The 22,262-nt window shown below is 38.2% G+C and overlaps 1 protein-coding gene and 1 non-coding gene across 2 annotated transcripts; both read left to right on the top strand.

Moving 5' to 3' along the window:
* Positions 1–13,102: 13,102 nt before the first annotated feature.
* LOC148862002 (uncharacterized) lies at positions 13,103–15,955 on the top strand. Its single transcript, XM_088941241.1, has one exon. It carries the CDS (start codon positions 13,467–13,469, stop codon positions 15,423–15,425), a length of 1,959 nt encoding a protein of 652 aa, XP_088797367.1. The 5' UTR covers positions 13,103–13,466; the 3' UTR covers positions 15,426–15,955.
* Positions 15,956–21,413: 5,458 nt separating this feature from the next.
* On the top strand, positions 21,414–21,514 carry LOC148862001 (U6 spliceosomal RNA). The gene has a single exon (XR_016096787.1). It is a non-coding gene; the product is annotated as a U6 spliceosomal RNA (small nuclear RNA).
* The last annotated feature ends 748 nt before the right edge of the window (positions 21,515–22,262 follow it).

The raw sequence follows: 22,262 nt of genomic DNA, 5'->3' as shown, positions 1-22,262 counted from the left end.
CTTGCCCTTTTCTTTGCGCTGGAGCCCATGAATGGAAACTACTGCACCTATATTTGATAAGAAGAGCTAGTTGGGAGGAGGGGTGTTAATGTACTGCTTTTGGGTTGGACTCGTACAATTTGGACAAACCTATAAGATATATTGAATTGGACCAGTCCAGATTTAATGGTCCAAAGTATTTATTAGATTGGATTGAACTTGGTCCATCTGTAATGGATTTATATTATATTGTGTTGGATTGAACCAATATCTTATACATTGATAGAAGAAAAAAATACAGGTGTCAACAGACCAGGTTTGGGTTGGAACTAAGAGCCAATCTAAATTAAAATCAATTTGTATTCATTGGATTGGATTAGACCTGATCCATTTGTAATAGATTCATATTGGACTGGATCGGATTGAACTAAATCCGGTCCTATTGACACTCCTACTTGGGTGGTGGTGATCGGTGACATGCATTGCAAGGAAAACAATTGTATTGGCATTGATTTTGGAGAACTTTTGTTATGTTTAGGTTATCAGAAGGTTTAATGAGAAATGGAAATTTGTGGGAAGTGCCCGAAGCATATTATGAAAAGTATGAACTCGACTTTAGTCAGTGCAAAGCCTGTTCGAACAGCCTTTAGAGTCTTGCATTGGGAAATCTCCCCATGAAATAAGATGCATAGGTATGGAGATATTCCCAGCACAAAGCTGAAAAGGCGGGCCTTGCACTGACCGAAGCCGATCTCAAAATGTATTTATGACCTAACAACTTTCAATTTCTCAATTGTTTTCTTAGAAACCAAAGACAGTTAAGGGTTTCACTTGAATATCTTCACAGCACGTTGGAAATCTATGGATCTTGTTTACAAGGGCTGATGGGCCTATGTATCATTAATCTGTCACATCCATTTCATCCAATCAGGAAAAAGGAGTCTTCTGTTTGAAATTCCATGGCTTTGGGATGGCACGAGCACATCAAGAACAGTGATTCCCTATAGCCTTGTTTGGTTTGAAAGAAAAAATAAGAGAAATACAAAGTTTAGGGGAAGTTCTCAATCAAGCTTGTACAATTCCTTGAGAAATTTTCCTTAACTTTGTTTCTTATATTAGACAGATGTTGGAATCTAGATGTATAAGGATATTGAATAGAAGTTTTGATGGTCAACGGTCAAAGAAATAATTAGCATATATATATATATATATATATATATATATATATAGGTTCACATTAGCGATTCAACCGTCCTACCCTGTAGTGGGACAATAGTTCAATTTTATGGAGTATTGACATCATAAATCATATAATAGAAATGTAAAAATAAATAAGCACACAAAAGTATCAAAACAACTGTAATTGGATGGGAGTCGAATCAAATCCAACCACATCCAAATCTGATCCAATTATTGAAATATGAATCTGATCCAAATTTAGTAATATCGGACTTGGCCGCTTTATTGTATTTAAAATAAAGAAATTTTAAAAATTAAAAAAAAATCTAATTGGTTTTAACTTATGCATATATGTTATAAGCTTATAATATAAACACTGAATTTATTAATCATAAACTTTATGTAATTATATATGATATCTAATATAAACAAAAACTTATAAAAAAATTTGACCGTGTCTACAACATTATATACTTATCGTGTTAAACAAAAGAAAAAAAAAGTATTGCAAATGAGGCGTTGATGATGGAAGTTGTTAAAAACACAAAAAGTATACAACGAAATGATTTATCATTTAACCTAAAGTCCACTGATTGGGTCAAAAGGCTTGATGGTTCAACAAGATGAATCATTAGGTCACTAGCTTAATTTATTTTTAAGTTTTAGGTGTGAATACCTATACCTCAGTTAGAATACTCTAACAAGAGGCATTACAAATGATAAAAAAACCCATGCAATTACTATTATGACTGGCTTCTGTTAAAAACAATGGTGATCAGAAACTTTAGGGAGTTTTAGTAATGGTTAGGAACTTTGGGGGAGGTTTCAACAATTTACTTTAATCCCTTTTGGCTCTACCTAGTACCTAATAAAGTAGGAGTGTTAATTAGACTGATTGGGTTGGGTTAATGGCCAACCTAAATATGAACCCTAACTTTGACCCAACCTAATGTCAAAACCCAAATTTGTCCACCAATACATGGAGTGAACCAATTTTCTTCTTATATAAAGGTCTAAAGAAACCATTATCCTTTTCACGGGTTATTGGGTTTTTCTTTGTTCTTTTATTAATTTAATGTAGATTTGTTTCATGTATTCTTTATGTTCAATAAAAAAAAATGCTTAGCATGAGCCTTTGGATATCTTCGTTAGTTCGATTTTGAATTGTTTTTTAACTTCGTTATCTTTATTTTTCCTTAAAAGTGCATTTGCAAAAGCAGCCCATGTATCGCATGGGTTCACTCTATTAGTTATAAATTTTGAGAAGAAATATATAAAAATAATAGTATTTTCTAATATGAAAAGCTTTAATGTCATAAGGCTCACTCGTTAATTTTATTTAACAAAGCCCATGAATTGCATAGGTCTTGACTAGCAAACTATCTTGCAATTGGGATGGCTATTACATTTCATATATCATAGTTTAGTTGACTCATTTTTTGGATCATCCCTCTTCTCTTATCTCCTTCATATTACATTGTATATATCATAATATCATCATCACATCATTTAAGCCTTATCCCAACTACATGAATCCTATTTCACCATTCCATTATGTTCAGTGCCTTATCTGATTTAAATCTTTTTATTGGAAATGGTAACTTTCATTGAATTAATAAAAGAGTATAATGCCAATCATTCACAGCATGAGTGTTGACCCCATATTTTATCCCAAAATTTACAGTACAGCCCAAAAAAGATTTTCCCTTTGAGTTCCCTGTTTTGCCAAAGTATCAACCACACTGTTGACTGACCTTCTTGCTTGTCTAAGTAAATTACTGCAGCAGACTGGTTTAAATCTCCCTCTTTGCTGTCCCAAAGTCCATGCCCCAGACTTTTTGTCTGCAGCCATCCTATCCATGTCTAGTTTAAATTATAAGTACTTTGGTCATTTTTTATTACTTTGAACCATGTCTTTTTCTCCTAACCCCTTCATCTTGCATTAATATAACTTTTATATGTCTTGATATATAAATCTAAGGATTTTGAATTAACTAGTTTGTCATTGGTGTTTAGCTTGTCAATTAAATGATCGAATTGGTGACTTGGTTAGTAGTAGTTATTAGCAAAATGTGTGGTCTCAAGCACATTGATGTTAGTTACATTTAGGCCCCATTCAATTTTTGAGAAGTTATTTATTCAGGGAAATGCACCTACACATGTTCTTTTATTTCCCAAGAAAATAAGAAAATAGTTGTTTTAGCCATAAGAAAAATATATTATTAAAAGTGAAAAATTTGCCCCATCTAAATGTTGGAAACTTTTCCCCTAGGTGAGAAAGCTAATTACCCATTTGGGAGATGGGTATCATTTACTCGGGTAAGCGTTTACATAGGGAAAATAAATTTTATGTAGATCCCACATAAATATGAAAAATAACATGGGCATCTTTGCTAATGGGAATGAAGATCCCATTGACCAACTTCCCCCTCTCAAAATACAAAATAATATTTATAATGGACCCTTACTTTCATTAGCTTATAAATGGTTATTCTTAAAATGAAATTTTAATTGAATTTATTGATTTAGTTGCTATTGGATATATATGGGTTCCTCCTTATTCGTAAGTAATTAGCATAGTACATGATCACATGTTTTAGGACTTAGAGATGATGAACTGATATGAAGTTTCTAGTGTAAACAAAAGGTTAGAAAGGACATGTTGCTCCTGAAACCATTAGCAAAATCATAATCCATGGGGGAAACATGTAACAACAATGCAATAGGTTAAAAGCTTTTCCTATGAAATTAAGATAAACTATTGGTTTGCTAAGTTGGCTGTCGATCGAATTATGGGAGAAGAAGAAGAAGAAGACCAAATTGCGCTATGTTCTTCTAACCCAAGCATTCATGGTGTAAGGGGATGGATTTATATGTCGCAATTATACTACCAAAGATAGCTACCATCACGATTATAATAACATTGGGCAACAGTAAATCACGACCACCAAACATGGGCAAACGTCGAACCGTAGTGTAAAAGTAAAGCCCGTAAAAAACAAAAGCACCATTCAAGCGTGCAAGAGTTGTGGAAACACACTGCATGAGATACATGGTAGGATCGTAGAGGAGAAAGCATTTGTGGTCTACAAAACTGGTAATTGGCCCACCACCCTATGATCTAAGTATCTAACATGTGTCCCTATCAAATCAATTTGGGCACTTAAGTTAACTGCCTTGAGAATAAAGGTCTTTTTGATGGAGAGGAGGGCATTCTATCATCCCATAACTCAATCCCTTGCTCGTTTCCATTCTTGATTTCCAATCTTCTTTGACTAAATCCTAGTTCCCCCATTTTTATCTCTTCTTTACCTTGGTGAAGATTGCTATCACCGTCTTATACATGGTTACAAAGATCATGGTCTCACTTGATCATTGAGGCACTTAAGTGATTTGATAATTTTTATTGGATTTAATATTTATATATAATAAGTGATGAAAAATATATTATTATTAAAGATTAAATATTTAAACTATGCCTATGGTTTAGCAAATGGATATAAATTTACCCTACTATTTAAGAAATTAGTTAAATTACCCAAGTTATTTTTAACAATGGACACAATCATCCCTTACCATAAGGTCGCTGTTAAAATATGCTAGCACGAGATGCCACATGACACTTTTTATTTGTTCAAAATACTTAAATTACGCTTTTATAGTCCAAAATACCCTTCGGCCTTGGGTGACATCTTCTCTTGAAAGAGGAAAGAAGACTTAACCGTCCCAAAGCCTTCGCTCCATTTGACAGGGAGGACAAATTTAGTGTGGGAATTATTCTTGTTTTTAGATTTGGGGTCACCTTCTTTGGTGTGTTTTATTATTAATAAATTCTGTAATTTCTTCAAATATGTAAATTCTGTAATGGGATTTCTTCAAATCTGTAATTTCTTAAAACAAGAATAACAAGAAATTGCAATTGGGTTTCTTCAAATCCGTAACTTTCCCGTATTCATGTTTGTACTACTTGTGAAGAGTGGGTTCCGAGGGCATCTACTGCTACCATTTTGAACCCTCCGTCGAGTTTTAATTCAAACGCTAATGGCAATTGTGGAGATTCAAACTATAGTTCTGTCCCGCCAAAGCCATAAATAACTATAATTTGAAAAGAGATCAACCAGTTCTGTAGTCGAATGCAACGATTAAGGAGCTATGGAACTCTTGGTCTGCCGTTCAGGGTACTCAGATTGATTTGGTTTGAAACAATCAAGTTCCTCTACATCAGCCTCTACCAGTCATCCCCATACATTCTCAGTCACTGGTCCGGGGTTTTCTGCCACATTAGTCATCTACATGTGAGCCATCTTCCCTCACCTTTCTCACAGCATCCAATATCACAGAGCAGTGAAACCCAATAACCGTCGAGTCCTAATTGAGTTCTTGGCAGTTCTGATGCCATCGAATATCGCAAAGTAGCGATACCCAAGAACCATCGAGTCCCAATTGGGTTCTTGACAGTTTTGATGCCGCCCATCTGTCAGCTTGAGTTGTGTCAGCCACCGACGCTCTTTGCGTCTGTGTTGCTGCAACCAACATCTCAAAGGAGTGAGAGAACAGCGACCACAACTGCAGCTCGCACATCCCAGCCCTCAATCACAAGCCCTGTTTTTCATCACTGAGCTCCCACCTCTCTACCTTCGGAATGGCGGTATTCATTGCAACAACATATTTCTGCCATTAAAGTGAAACAAATGAGCTAGAAATCCTCTAATTTCTATTAATTCTTGTAAGGCACCTAGAAATTCAAAACCAAAATCTTTTGCGGTCTTTGTATGGTTTTTCCTATTGTCTTTCCTTCCACTAGATTTTAGGGGTTTTTATGATTCACCCCTAGGTGGAACTAGGATTTTCTAGGGGTGGACTGAATCCTGCCTGTGGATTGATGCCAAATTCATGGGTCGGATGTGGTTTATAGGGGGTTACTAGTAGACTATGAGGGAGCTGCAAAAAAATATTTCTAAGGGGGATTGCAGTCCAAAAATTCTTAGATTTTATCAGTAAAATCAGCATTTTAAGGTATGTCTTCATTGCTCTCTCTTTAGGTTTTCCAGTTCATGAAGTTGCTGTTTTGGGTCTTTTTTTTTCAACTCAACAGTTGTGAATTAAGATTTCTTAGTAGCAGAGGAAATATCGCAGTTTGGTTAGATATTTGCTATGGTTTCTGGGCATACCTTATTCTATTTATAAGTTGGTTAGATATTTGTTATGTTGGGAGCCTTGGGAGCCTTAGAGGGGAAAAAAATGAAAAACACATTTTTCATTCCTATGGTTGATGGGATTTGCAGCGGTCATCGAAAATCTTGTTGGGATTTGCACAACAGTCACCTAAAATATTGTCGGGATTTGAAGCAATCACTAGAGAGCTTGTTGGGATTTGCGGTGGTTATCGAAGATCTTGTCAGGATTTACAGAGATCACCTTTTATGGTGTATTTTTTCTCTTTAGATGTATTTTATAATTTTTACCTTTTTATTTAATGAAAGGGTAACATAGTCATTTTATCTTTTTTTTGTCAAGATTTAATGGTTTTGTCTATTGTTAGAAATATTCAGTGTACTTTAAGTAATTTCTTAAATAGTATGATAGGTTTGTGTCTATTTGCTAAACCATAAGGGTATTTTAAGTATTTAACCCTTATTATTATGGGAAAATTATAGTCTTAGCCGATTCAACATTTAAAATGATGCTACAGGTTGGTTCAAAAATCAACAAAACTCTGAGAGTCAGTTGTACATTTCAAATTATAAAAACCCCTGCCATCTCTCTCTCTCTCTCTCTCTCTCTCTCTCTCTCTCTCCTCTTCTTTGCTTCAACCTTCTTTCTTATGTGGCCGTTGCCAACATGGGACTCTTAATCCCAAACATGGGTCTCAAAGATTTTAGCTTTGAGTCCCATCATGTCCAACATGGATTATTTGAAAATATAAAAAAGGGTTTTCACTTTCTCTCCCACTCCCTTTGTCTTTTAATCTCCCTCCAACTCTCTCACTCAGGCAGTTGTTTCTCCTTGTTCAACGACTGTGTGATTTAAGAAAAAGTTTTTACATTCTCTCAGTCAATTTCTCTAGTTCTTACCCTCTTTGTTAATTTATTGTTTTCCCTCAATCTCTCTCAGTTTTATTTCTCATTTAATCTCATTCTCCTTCATTTTCTCTCTTGGTTGATCTCTCATTCTCTTTCATTCTCTTTTCCGGTCAATCTCTCCTCCTTCAATCTTTATCATTCTCTCTTAGTTTCTTTCATTTTTTTTTTTAATTTTTTACACACTTATACGGTATTTGTTGGTATTGAAATAGAAGATTCAAGCTGAATTGCTCGTATTAATAAAAGACAAACTTACAACTTAAATAGAGATATTCTATATAGCACAATGTTTACTAACAACATGTGCATATTTTTAGGAACATAATCAAAACAAAGTGGTGAACATCCTCAACCACAACTCCTACAAACTAGGACACTTGGCTTGGTCTTTGATAAAACTTAACTACATCCTCAACCACAACTCCTACAAACTAGGACACTTGACTTGGTCTTTGATTTACCATGTCAATAAAACTTAACTCTTAACACTCTCCCTTAAACAGATTTCTGCTGAAAATAGTTTAGGATTGGTCTTTTTTCTTTTTCTTGATTAATGCTTCGAACAAAACAAACTCCAAGTATGTTCCTCAGTTTTTCAAATGCTGGTTGCTTCAATGGCTTAGTCAAAATATCTACAACTTGTTCTCCACTCTTACAATATTGTAGCTCAATCTTTTCATCTTTGCAAATATCTCTTAGAAAATGAAAACGAACATGAATATGTTTACTCTCCCGTGCATGACTAGATTTCTTAACAGCTTGATAGTTGACATGTTATCACAATAAATGATTGTTGGACCCTTTTGCTCATCACCAAGTACTTCAAACATTTTTCTAAGCCACAAAGCTTGACATGAGCTTGAGGCTGCTGCTACAAATTCGGCTTTAGTTGTGAAAAGTGTCACTATATCTTGCTTTTTTGAGGACCATGATATCGCACCAGAATTAAGCATGAATACGTGACCAAAAGTGCTCTTGCGATCGTCTACATCACCTGCATAATCACTATCTGTATAGCCAACAAGATCAGTACCATTTTTCCTTTTGTAAAACACATCATAATCAATTGTACCTGTCACATATCTAAGGATTCTTCTGGCTGCATTTAGAAGCATCTCAGGTGGCTTCTCCATGTATCTACTAATCAAACTTACTGCATACATGATGTCAGGTCTCGTGGAGGTAAAGTACATGAGACTACCAACGATTTGCTTGAAATAAGTGCTATCAACCTCCTTGTCACCATTATCTTTGCACAGCTTTAAACCAGGTTCAGTTGGTGTTCCAACTGGCTTGCAATCAGCCATTTTAAATTTTGCAAGAAGTTCTTGAGCATACTTCTTTTGGTAAATGAAATTACCAGTAGTAGTTTGAATGACTTCCAATCCCAAAAAATAATGCATTAATCCCAAATCAGTCATTTCAAACTCCTTCATCATAGATACTTTAAACATATCAAACATCTTGATATTATTACCAATAAATATCAAGTCATCAACATATAAACACATAATGAGTTTATTACCTCCTTCAGTCTTGACATAAAAAGTGTGCTTAAAAAGACAATTTTGAAATCCCAACTTGGTAAAATGGGCATCTATGCGACTGTACCAAGCTCGCGGTGCTTGTTTCAGTCCATAGAGTGCTTTCTTTAATCTGTAAACCTTCTCTTTCTTTCCTTTCTTCTCATAACCGAGTGGTTGGTCAATGAACACCTCTTCTTGCAAATTGCCATGCAAGAAAGTTGACTTTACATCTAATTGAAAAATAGGCCAAGAGTTTTGAGCTGCTAGTGAAATCACCAATTTGATTGTATCTTGTCTAGCAACTGGAGCAAACACTTCCTTGTAATTAATTCCATGCTTCTGCTTGTAACCTTTTGCTACTAGCCGGGCTTTGTGCTTGTCGATTTCACCTTTTTCATTCAACTTTGTCTTGTAAACTCATTTGACACCAATGGTATTTTGTCCTTTAGGCAGATCAGTCAGCTCCCAAGTGTGATTTTTCTCAATGGACTCAATTTCTTTGCCCATTGCTTCCCTCCATTTCTTCTCTTTTACAGCCTCATCTTATGTGATTGGATCGCTATCTACAAACAATGCAAAATGAGCATTATCATCATCAGAACTTGAATAACTTACATCGTAATTCATCATTCATGCTGGCCTTCTTCTTGTGTTTTCATCCCTCAAGTTATAACCCCTATCTTCTTCTAATTGTTGATGAGTTTGAGCCACAGGTTGAAATGATTGCTGCTCTTGGATTTCAGACTGAGATTATGATTGCTCTTGGATTTTAGGTTGAGGTTGCACTTGGATTTCAGGAACTTCTATCTCATCATCTAAGACAACATCATCAAGTATTGGATTTGAAACTGAATTGCCGTCAGTCAAATTCCATTTGGAATCTTCATAAAAAAATTACATCTCTGCTTATTACCACCTTCTTTGTCACGGGATTAAATAATTTGTAAGCTTTTGAAGATTCACTTACCCCAATAAACACACATTTTTCACTCTTGTCATCAAGCTTTGTCCTGAAGTGCTCAACTGAAGGCTTCTTTCTACACCACACCTCTTGAGGTGTCATGTTCTTCACTGCAAAGGTCGGACTTCTGTTTAAAACATGAATTGACCATAACACTACTTCAGGCCAGAACTGTTTTGGAACTCCTCCGGTAGCTAGCAAGCTTTGAACCATGTTGAGAATGGTTCTATTCTTTCTTTCATACACACCGTTTTGTTGCGGTATGTATGAAGTAGTTAGCTGCCTCCTTATGCCATTTGCTTCACAATATGCATCAAATTCACTTGAACAAAATTCTCCACCTCGTTCTGTTCTGAGTGTTTTAATCTTCTTATCGGCCTCGTTTTCAACTAAAGCCTTGGAACTTTTAAATGCTTGGAAAGCATCTGATTTTTCCTGCAAAAAAATACACCTAGGTCTTTCTGTTGAAATCATCAATAAAAGATACAAAATACCTTTTATTACCATTTGAAGTTGGATTGATTGGTCCACATAGGTCTGAATGAACCAATTCAAGTACAACTCGAGCTCTTTCTGCTTTTCCACTAGGAAATGTATCCCTTTGATGTTTGCTAATAAGACATTCTTCACAAATTTTTGATGGAGGAGTGATTGGTGGAAGGCCAGTAACCATCTGATGTAGTGTCTTCAGCCCATTAAAGTTCAAATGGCCGTATCTATGATGGCACCTCCATGATAAGCCATCTTCTTTAACAAACAAGCAAGCTGGTACTGTTTTGATCTTCAAAGGAAACAACATGTTTGAAGTCATTTTTATTACAACAATGGAGCCTCTTTTTGGATTATACACCTCACATTCTCATTTAAAGACGGTGATTTTATAACCTTTGTCTTGCAACTGACCAGCACTCAAAATATTTGTTTTTAAATCAAGAATATAAAAAACATTTGAAATGATTTCAATAAAACCATTCCTAGTCCTGATTTGAATATCCCCTTTTCCCATTATATTCACAGTTGATTTATCCCCAAAACTTACAACTGAATGAAAATCTTCATTTAAGTTTAGAAAAGAAGACTTACACCCACTCATGTGATTGCTGCAACTAGTATCCATATACCATGTCTCTTGATTAGGCTCTTGCAATGCATGAAAGGCCATCAAAAGTGTTTCTTCCTCATTCTTCTTCTCAGCAAAATAGGATTTTTCTCCCTTCTCTTTTGGTAACTTTGTATAACATTCATTCTTGTAGTGACCAAAATATCCACATCTGTAACATTTGATCTTGGACTTGTCATACTGCCCTTTTTCTTTTTCTTGAGAGTTGTCATCTCTCTTGGGAACGTGAGTGTTGTCCCTATTTCCACGACCACCTCTTCCATGTCTTCTTCCACTTCTTCCTCGACCTCTTGCTCTCATGCTTGAGAATTCAGTAGAGGCTTTGAGAGCTGTTTGCTCCTCATTATTTTCACGCTTGAGTTTTTGCTCATGAACAAGTAAAGAACTTTGAAGCTTATCAATGGACGTATGCTCAACGTCTTTGGATTCTTCAATGGAGCAGACAACATAGTTCCACTTTGAAGTCATTGATCTCAAAATCTTCTCAGCAATTTTAATGTCTTCCATGACTACACCATGAAAGCGCATCTTGTTTGCAATCCCCGTTGTTCTCCCAAAAAATTCGATGACAGACTCTCCTGATTTCATTTGAAGAGTCTCAAAATCTCTTGTGAGGGGTTGAAGTTGTGCTCGCTTCACCTTGGCTGTGCCTGAATATTTCTTCTTCATTGAATCCCAGATATGCTTTGAAGTGTCTTTTTGGAGAATAGTCTCCAAAATCGAGCGATCAATTGCTTGAAACAAATAGTTCTTTGCTTTCAAATCCTCGAGCTTTCGATTTGCCAAAGCCTTGTTTTGTGCTTCAGTGAGTGTTTCTTCTGCAACTGGTTCAATCACCCCATTCTCTACAATGTCCCAATACTCTTTGGACTATAAAAAATTTTCCATCAACATGCTCCAATGATCATAATGACCATCAAAACGGGGAATAGCTGGTTGCAAAAAACTATTGCTGTCGGACGCCATATCACCTTGCTGCTGCAAGAAAACTGATGTTTTTTTTTTTTTTTTTTAATGCAATGGCTCTGATACCAAATGCTGGTATTGAAATAGAATATTCAAGCTGAATTGCTCGTATTAATAAAAGACAGACTTACAACTTAAATAGAGATATTCTAAACATCACAATGTTTACTAACAACATGTGCAGATTTTTAGGAACAAAATCAAAACAAAGTGGTGAACATCCTCAATCACAACTCCTACAAACTAGGACACTTGACTTGATCTTTGATTTATCATGTCAATAAAACTTAACTTAAACAGTATTAACCATACCATATTAAGGAACATAAGACCAATTTGGTCTGGTTCTAACCTCCTAAGCCCAATTTGATAAAAAATCACAAGAAACTCTTGGCTATGAAATCTATACCAATTTGATAGAAATTTATAGCTTGATTGTACAAGTTGTTGGTCCTTTGACTAACTTATAACTTATACGGTCTGATTAATACCATATAAGTTTCTAGGAAAAAAAAAAAGAGGGAGGTAGCAAGAGAAGATTGAGGGAGAACGATAGAAGAAATTGATGGGAGAGAGAGAGAGAGAGTTGATTTGGTTGGAGAGAGTGGGAGAGACAAAGAGAATTGAAGATCGAGAGATGATTGTGAGAGTAAGAGAGTGGGAGGGAGATCAAGAGGTAGAGTGAGTGCGGGAGAGAAAGTGAAAACTCTTTTTTTATTTTCAAATAATTCATATTGTGTCCAAGTTCGATTAAGAGTCCCATGTTGACAATAACCACATAAGTCTCCGATGACATGACAAAAGTTTTTATAATTTGAAATATATACTCAGGTGTCAGAGTTATGTTAGTTTCTGAGCTAATATGTAGCATAAATTTAAATGTACAACCAACTCTGACTATAATTTTACCTATTATCATTATTATTATTGTTATTAATTATTTATTCACAAATAAAATTTGAAATCGACCTTAAAACTGTAAATACTAAAATTAGCCGACCCTGGAGGTGATATTGATAATAACCTAAAACCAATTAAATTGAACCAAACCAACGCATTCTCAGCCATAAAAAATGTAACATCCACGTTTCCCACCAATATATGAGCCAAATTAATATCTCACCTGAAGGCTGTACACTTAGTACTTGTATGTTTTATTCGTGGAGAAATATTTCTAAAAGGCTGTGGTGACGGGTGAGGTGGGAGGGAGGACCAATCTTGTGTGGGAGGAAATCCGGTTTTGTCAATTGTGTAAAATAAAAATAAAAAGAAGTAGACTTCCTGCCGAAGAGAAAAGGATGAAAGCTTATTGTGTGGTCATAGTCCGGGATGAATCACAAATGTACAACTCGTATGCGAAGATCGTTCACGAATGTTCAATCAACTCGAATCAAACGTGGGGAGGAAAAAGAAATAAAAGGAGTGATACGAGTGAAGAGACGTAGATGGACACTTCCAAAGTCCAATCAAAGGGGCACCAAGCCCAATCCTATTTTTCTGTAAACAAAATAAAAGAATATAAAACGAAACAGAGGAACAAAACCCTCGACATTCAATGTCAGTCAGGAAGCGAGGGAGCGCGCGCGCGCGCGCCCGGGCGTCAGAGAGTTGAAGCGTGTAGATTCTGAAATCGTTCACCATCTTCGACGCTCATGAACCCAGACGAAACTGAGGACGTCCTACACGGTCACAATCACCACCTCCACCGTCAATTGATGGAGCGGCCGGAAGAATTACAACCACCACCCCCGCCAGGTCCGCCACAGGCGCACCCAGAACAATCATTCTCTCTCCCTTCGGTTCCTAGAATTATGGTTTTCCGAGACGAAGATGACGAAGACGAAGACGAGGACAAGGCAGTGGACTCAAGCCCTAGCTCTTCAGATGCCGACGACGCTCACCACCGTTCTACCGCTGCCGGCGCCGCTGCCACCGGCGTTGTTCCTGCTAACATGCATCAACACCCCCCGACGTACATTAACCCCGAACCCCACATCTCCTCCCAATTCTACACCTTCAATCGAGAGTCTCATGCCCTAATGGTCCGCTGCATTTTAGAGCGCCGCCTCGCTACGCCGGACGAGATCCGCCGCGCCACCCCTCGGCCGGTCCTCAGGAGCTGGCGCTCCGTCTGGAAGGACCGCAACGAGGACACTGCCTACCTGACGGCGTGGAAGCGCATCCAAGACAAACTCAACGCACACGTCGACGATCAAGGCAACGAAGTCTTGTACTTCAAGAACAACTCTCAGCAGTATGTATCGCACATCAATCAGTGGCAAGATATCGTCATGAGCTTCCACGGAGACGCCGATCTCAAGCATTTAGGGCTTAAGGAGACCATTGAGCGGATCAAGCAGGTATGGACCGTCGGTGCCAAATTTTACGGGATCCCTGAATCATTTATTAGGGTTTCTGTTGCGTCCTGTCCTGTTTGCTCAGACGCGTCAGGTTCTGCTCCGAGGACTAAAAGGCGGAGATTTGAGTACACTGAGTCCTTTGATGTTCCCGCCAAGGAGGTTCCTCACCGCCTTCAGCAGTTGGCTGCGAAGCACAAGGTTGTGCTTTGTATTCGTCAGAAGTATATTAGGTACAAGCCGTTCATGGCGGAGGTTAAGGATTATGCTTGTCATCGGGCTGGGGAGCCCGCGGCTAAGAAATCAAGGATTTTGAAGAGGGAGCCTTATGCGTCCAAGCGATGTGGGTGTGGATTCCGTATTAGGGCAATTGTTCCGATTGCAAATTATAATGAGAAGGACAAGACATTTGTGTACCAGGAAGAAGGGATGGCTGTCTTCAAGCTGTATGCCGTGCACTCTGGGCACGAGCCCGGGCCATTGGATGGGAACGCGAGAATTATACATAGGGTCGTTGGGCATAAAGGTGCATTCTTAATGGATCATGATACGATTTATGGGATGAGTGATGATACTGAGACGGGTGCATTTGGTCTGATAGGTAAGGACGAGGGGGATTCACAGCTTCAAGTTTTGCACCGGGTGCAGGAACTTAAGGTTGAAGTTGGGTTGCTGGAAGGGAAAATTGCCAAAATGCCACAAGAGCTATTGGGCTCATTGTGTGGACAACTTTCAGATATTTTGAATAGGCTTAGGAGTATAGGAGAGGATGCTTCTAGGCCGGTTGAATTGCTTCGTGAAAAGCAGCATTCAGATGATGTGTTGGTGGGAGACAGTGAGCTGGCACATTGGAGTGACCACCATGACGGGATATATGGTGATAGTAAGGATGCTGAGTTGCTCGAGGAAGATGAAGACAGTTTTGAGCGTACACTTGAAGATGTTGTTCCTTGGGATCGGATGCAGACAGACTGTACTAGTAGAAAGGATCTGATGAGTGATAATTGCAAATCTGATAAATGGTTGAAGGATGCATGTGGTGAGTTTGATGAGAAGAGAATCCTTGACTGTGAAGATTCTAAGTTGATCAAACCCATCAGGCATGATGGGGCAATAGTGACAGATGCTTGTCTTGTTGGTATACAGGTAGAGAGTTTCTACCCAGATAATCCTAAGTGGTATGATTCTCCTTGTGGTTTGGATTCTGGTGCAGATTGTGGTGATAGTGGATTCAGACATGGGGAAATTGTTTAGGGTCCTAGAAAATCGGGTTTATTCATCTGGTAGATTTAGAGCTCTATAAGGGACCATTTTCCCTTTCTCAACATTGGAAGTGGAGTTGTAAATTATGTATACAGAAGATTGGAACCTCCAACACATGCTTTGATGTCTTTACTGTGTGATGGTTATGTGAAGTATCGCAGTTGGGCTTCTATTCCCAGGGTTTCTTTGTTAACCATTTTAACCATTTTTTTGGCCTTTGAAAGTTCAAGCATGGATTCATTTATCAAAAAAAAAAAAAAAGTTCAAGCATGGTCTTCTGACAATGCATATAAGTGCTTTCTTCATCTGTTGTTCATTGGGGTTATTGTGATCCTAGTTACAATTATCTTGGCTTTCTACCCTTCCCAATTTCATTTTAAAGATTGGGTGTACATGGAATAATTTCTTTGGGATGCCTTGTTTATCTCTTTCTGCTTACCACATGCATCCATTGAATATGATATTGCAGGAAGATGGTATTAACATCTAAATGATCTAATAGTGTATATACTTTTTTTTCATCACTAGCTTTCATTGTTCTGCTTGTGCTAATTAATATAAATATCATTTTACTCATGTGGCCTTTGATTTGAAAAATGGTCAAAACAATGCTTGTAAACACTTGGCCAGGGCTGTATGTTGATTTACTACCATTTTATATTGAATCCTTAGATACAATCTCTCTCTCTCTCTCTCTCTCTCCCTCCCCTCCTAATTTTATCTGAAATGACATGCCTCCACATTTTAAGCGATGATGTTAAAATTCGCACATAAATTCACTTTCTTACCTGCAATATGCAATGTCATTGTTTTATCTTATGCATATTTCTTACAAATTCTTGTGTTTAATACCTAAAAACAAAGCATAGATAAATCTTGCACTTGGAAAGAATGAGCGACTGTCCTAAAAATGAACAGGTCAAGACATCTTTGGTTCCATGAGTTACACTTACATCATGCATATAAGGCAAAAAAGGTCTATGTAAATTTGCATTCATATCTTCTGACTATTGCATGTCCGAGAAATCAAATGAAATTTGCTTAGGGATAAAAGTTATCACTAGTTAGAATAATATATAATTGCTTGATGATATTACTTACCCCAACATGGGGAGATATGCAAGACGATGGAAAAGGAATTGTGTAATTGTACAACAATGTGGTGGTTATTGCTGATGCAAGGTGGGAATGGGACGCAAAATGATGAAAAGGCTGTGGTGCACCAAGGTTAGGGTTGACAAAATTAGAGAATTGTAAGTGGTGGTGAATAACCATTGTTATCATTGTTGTGGAGCTAGGGTTACACATCATAATTCAGAGCCCAATCCCAAAAAAATATTATGTGCTTTGGAGTTTGGATTTAGCATTTGACATTCTTCAACCAACTTGGGTGGCATGCAAGTATAGTTATTAAGGCCATACACTAGTTGAAAGCAATCAACTTATTCAAAGACTTTATAGCTGAGGATATTTTAAGGGGGTGGTTGGTAGTGGCAAATTCTTTGACTACAAAGATTGTGGTTCAGGCTCAATGGACACCTGTAGCACAACAAAGAATACAATTGAACTTTTATCACTTTGATTGTGGTTCAGGCTCAATGGGAGCAATCTTTTCAATGGATAGGCCTAAAGCCCCTAAGTTGGATGTCTGTCTTCTCCATGGCCTTCTATCAAGAGTACAAAATTCTTTCAAAGGTCTTATCAGAAAGGATAAAAAAGGTGTTACCCTTGATCATCCCTCCTTTCCAAGGCACTTTTGTAGAAGGAATGCAGATTGTGGACCAAATCTTGGTGGCCAATGAATGTGTTGCTGAAAGAATAAAGGGTAGAGAAAAAGGGGCTGGTTTGTAAAGTAGATCTAGAAAAAGCCTATGACCTGGTTAATTGGGAAGTCCTCCTAAAAATACTAGAAATATCGGGCTTTGGAGTTAGATGGGGATCTTGGATTAAAGGATGCTTAAGTTCAGCTCATTACTTAACCCTAATCAATTGTGTAGCAAAGGACTTCTTCTCGGCTAAGAGAGGAATTAGGCAAGGAGACGCCCTATCCCCATTCTTGTTTACCCTAGTGGCAGAAGTGCTAAGCAGAATGGTGGCAAAAGCTGATGGTCAAGGCCTTATCAGAGGTTGGAGGGTAGGTAGAAATTAGGTGATTGTTACCCATCTCCAATTTGCAGACAACACCATCTTTTTCTGTGAAGGTAACAATGAGGAAGTGGTGGAAAATTTGAAGGAGCTGGTGAATAGTTTTGTAGGAGCGACAAAGCTGAGGATAAATTGGACCAAAAGTAGAATTGTAGGGGTCAATTTGGAGGAAGGAGAACTAATAAGATTTGCTGAGATCTTGGGGTGTGAGATCAAAAGCTGGCCAATCAGTTACCTAGGTCTACCTTTAGTAAGAAATTCTAGGTCAGTTGGGTTTTGGAGACCAGTCTTAAGACAAAAGCTGGCCAATCCTGTTCTTTTGTGCTTCGAATTTGGGAATTCTTTTGTATTCTCTTTGGCTATAGGTGGGCTGCCCCTCAAGATGTGTCAGGACTCTTCAACCATGACTTCTTAAGACAACGAAAGAAGAGAGGGTTGGTAATGTGAAAAGCAACAAAGGCAACAATTTGTTGGGTAGTGTGGGAAGAAAGGAATAACATGATTTTCTTGGAAGAAAGTAGAACAATAGAGAAAGTGATTGATAGCATCAAGGCGGAAGTAGTTCATTGGGTAAAGTCCTTGGATAGCTTTCAAGTCTTCTCAGTCATAGACATTCTAAGAACCTGGTCTGAAATTGCACAATCATCAAGAGTAAGAGATAAAGTAAAGTTGGACTGTTGGAGTGGAAACCACCAGAAGGCAATAAAGTGAAATTGAATTTTGATGGGAGCTCCTTTGGAAATCCGGGTCTTTCAGGAGTAGGAGTATTCAGAAATTCTGAAAGGAGGATACTGGGTATGTTCTCAGGACCGATTGGCACTAGAAACTCACTGTAGGCTGAACTTTTGGCATTGCTACAAGGTTTAAAGCTAGCCAAATAGTTAGGATACAGGCATGTTGAGGTGGAAGGGGACTCAAAAGTAGCCATTTCTTGGGCAGCAAACAGCAACCATACCCCATGGACATTTAAACATGTGATTAGGGAAGTGGATAAGATTGCAAAGGAGGTTGAGGCTGAATTTAGATGGGCCCGATGAGTGCAAATGGGCTAGCTGATTGTCTAGCAAAATAAGAGGCATTGAGACAACAATTTATTTTGGGCTGTACTGTAATGAGGGATAGAAAAGAGTGATTAAAGGGATCATCAGTCCCATCACCAAGTTGTATAAACTGTTTACAATTTGAAATTTAAATAAAATAGATGTTTATTGATAAAAAAAGAGTAAAATTGAACTTTGACGGATGCTCATTGGAAAATTTGGTCCATGGAGATTCAAAGATGGGGGGGGGGGGTGGCACGCTGATAGCACATTACTTTAGCCCAAAGTTGTGGGAAACTCTTTAAGAGTTGAAATTATGTCCCTACTTCAATGTTTGAGGTTGGCCAAGCAATGGGGGTTCCAAAACTTTGAGGTGGAGGGAGATTCTAAACTATTAATAGGATGGCTGTAGATGGAAAGCTTGGGTGTATGGACCTTTTGTCAAGTTAGGGGCACTTAGGATGGTAAGTTGAGCATACAAGAAAAGACCACATGAGCCTGTAACCAACACCATTTGAGTACAACTACTATAATAGAATGTATAACAATAATACCAAGATTATGCAAGTAGGTGATCTAGTGTAATTGATTCTATAAATAATGAAAGAAGTATCGAATGGGACAGATATTCATTTTCCAAATTCTCTCTCTCTCTCTCTCTCTCTTGTTTTCCCCCCTCTCTTTCTCTCTCCTATTAGGAGGTAGGATTCCTCGAAGAGCCCTATGCTAGGCAAAAACCTAACAAATTAGTGTTAGAGCTCAAGATGCCATGCACAGAAACATCGTCGATGGAAACTCAAATTAAGTGGAAGGAGAAACCCATTGAATCTTGGTAGATGTTAAAGAAATTAAATAAAGTTTTGCATCCTTATCGAGTCAATTAGAGTAGGTGCCGTCGATCCTAACTAGAGAAGGGAAAGAAGATATTATCAGCGACATTAGTAATTGAAGCGGATTAGGCACAAATAAGGCTACGAGGGTGGAGTTTTCGGTGTTCTTAGGAGGTGATCCAACACCATGGCTCCTCCATGTGGAATGCTATTTTGATTACCACTATACACCTGGCCCTTATCGTGTTTCCCTTGCCTTTGCTTACCTGGAAGAAGCAATATTGTGGTACTAGTGATACCAACAATGACACCCAAGGGTTACATGGGCAGATTTCATACCTAGAAGAAGCAATACGGTTTGAAAAAAGCATTGGTGGGCTGCTTCGTCAGCGGCCTGGAATGCAGTTGCACTAGCTCGACCATATGAAGATAAAATGAGTCAAGCAAGGAGATTTAACAGCCCAATGGGACTTGCAATCAGACGAGGAATACTGAATCCAAAGCTTGGAATCTTGGGTAAACCAGAACGTAGACCAGGAATCTTGCGCAAAGGAGGGAACTTCAACTTAGGCCCAATTATGCCTACAAAAAGAATAACCTAGGCCGAGATGCAGGTTCGCAGAGATAAAAGGCCTTTGTTATGTCTGTGGGGAAAAATTGGGCCTGGCCATCATTGCAAGACCCAACAAGTATAAAAAAATCTCTGGTGGCAAGGAACTGACTGATGATCAAGAATGGGAATAGTGGACAAGAGAATTTCTAGAGGTATCTTTGCAAGCGTTGACTAGTTTGGCATCCTCTCAAACTATGAGAGTGACAAGGTTGCCCTTAACTTTGTCACAATGGCAGTCTTTATAGACAGTGGCAGTACCCTCAACTTTGTCACACAAGCTTTGGTGAAGCAACTAGGAATTCCAGTTCAGCCTTCCATGGCCTTTTGAGTACATGTAGCCAATGGAAGCAATCTAATGTGCGACAGTATATGTATGGGGTGAAGGCTTAAATTCCAAAGACATGAATTCAAGATAGATCTTTACCCTCTATAAATTAATGGAGCAGATGTAGTTCTTGGGATCCAATGGTTGAGGTAGTTGGGGCCAGTGATTTGCGATTTGGGCCTGCCTCGCAATGGATTTTCAAGGGGGCTCAAGATATTTCAGCCCATTCCAGATCATTGACCGCATTGGGCCAGTGGCATACAAACTTGACCTCCCATCCACATCCAAATTACACCCTGTGTTTCATGTATCTTTGCTAAAAAAGGCCAAAGACTGGATTGGTCACAACACCACCCCTCTATCATTCTCTGAGGAACAGATTTCAGGTGGGTGCGTAAAGGTCATCGTGTCGAACCAAAAGCATTGGTAGTTTGTTAAGGTCTTCCACTCGAAGATGCAACTTGGGAACCTTACTTGGATTTACAAAACTGATTTCCACACATTGACCTTGAGGGCAAGGTCTCCTTTACGGGGAGGGACTATTAAGATGGGGGCACCTAGGATGATAAGTCGAGCATACAAGAAAAGATCACGTCAACCTATAACCAACACCACTTGAGTACAACTACTATAATAGAATGGATAACAAGAATAACAAGATTGTGCAAGTGGGTGATCCAATGTAACTGATTGTATAAATAATGAAAGAAGGATCAAAGGGGGCAGACATTCATTTTCCAAATTCTCTCTCTCTCTCTCTCTCTTGTTTTTCCTTCTGTCTCTCTGTCTCTGTCTCTCTCTCATATTAGGAGGTATGCTCCCTTGAAGAGCCCTGTGTTAGGCAGAAATCAACACCCTTACACAACAAATGAGGGAGATACTGCTTAGCAAGGGAAGTTGGAGTAATCTTCAAGTGGCAAGGAGGTTGGTCAATACTTTGGCAAAGTAGGGGACCCTCAGGGAAAACCTTTTTTTGGGCTGGGTTGTAAATTTTGAAATATTTTTGGGTTCAATACTCATGCTCTGGTCTCTTCGGAGACATCCGATAAAATTGGAACGGTACAGAGAAGATTGGCATGGCCCTTGGCAAGGATGACAACACAAATCGAGAAATGGTCCAAATTTTTTGGCAGTTATTGATAAAAAAACACTCATGCTACCAATCGAGGGCTGGCTTGTTGGTGTGTTAGCTAGTTTGTTCTGGCGTTGATGTGGAATCAAATCCCGCAACTAGCACTTTGGGGAAAAAAGGGGTCAGGGGGAAGTTATTAATTACCAAAAAAAAAAACACTCATGTTGTGAGTGGTTGAATTTGTATGTGCTTAACTATTTTTTAATGAAAGTTACTGTTACCAATAAAAAACTCTTTCTACAAAAAATGGCATGAAAAGAATTAGCTGGTCTGTTTCCTATTCTCTATGTTTTTTGTTTCCTAAGCTTCTTATTTCTTGAGGATCATTATTTTAAGCGCCAATGTTCTAGCTCTCTTGAAAATCCTATTTTAAGAGCCAACATTTTCTGTTGCTTATCGAAAAAAATCCTATTTAGAATGGGATGCTAATTGCTTCTCTTCCTTCTATTCTAGTGGAATTAGTTGCAATTTTGTTTTGAAGGGTTAAGACTTTACAACTATAAGTTTGAGTGTCTATAAGAGATGGTCCTTGGTGGCAGTGTTTTAAAAGTGCAAGGTGCAAGAAAACCAAGGGCCTTTTAGTACTTGAGGTGCAAGGCACAGTTTGAGGCATGTGCCCTTCTGAAGCAAGGCACAAACTTTTGGGGAAAAAAACCACAATACATAAAAATGTAACAATGAAAGAGTCTGGGCTAGTCAATTAGGAGTTTGGGCTAGTCAACTATAAGTTTGAGTGTCTCAGA

This window comes from Nelumbo lutea, chromosome 4, assembly GCF_056320005.1.
Source record: "Nelumbo lutea isolate HS-2025 chromosome 4, American lotus-T2T, whole genome shotgun sequence".
NCBI lineage: Eukaryota > Viridiplantae > Streptophyta > Magnoliopsida > Proteales > Nelumbonaceae > Nelumbo > Nelumbo lutea.
This window is presented reverse-complemented; position numbering and strand designations above follow the sequence as displayed.

Excerpts from the sequence above, each read along its gene's own strand:
- LOC148862002 (XM_088941241.1), top strand. The coding sequence starts at position 13,467 with ATGAACCCAGACGAAACTGAGGACGTCCTACACGGTCACAATCACCAC.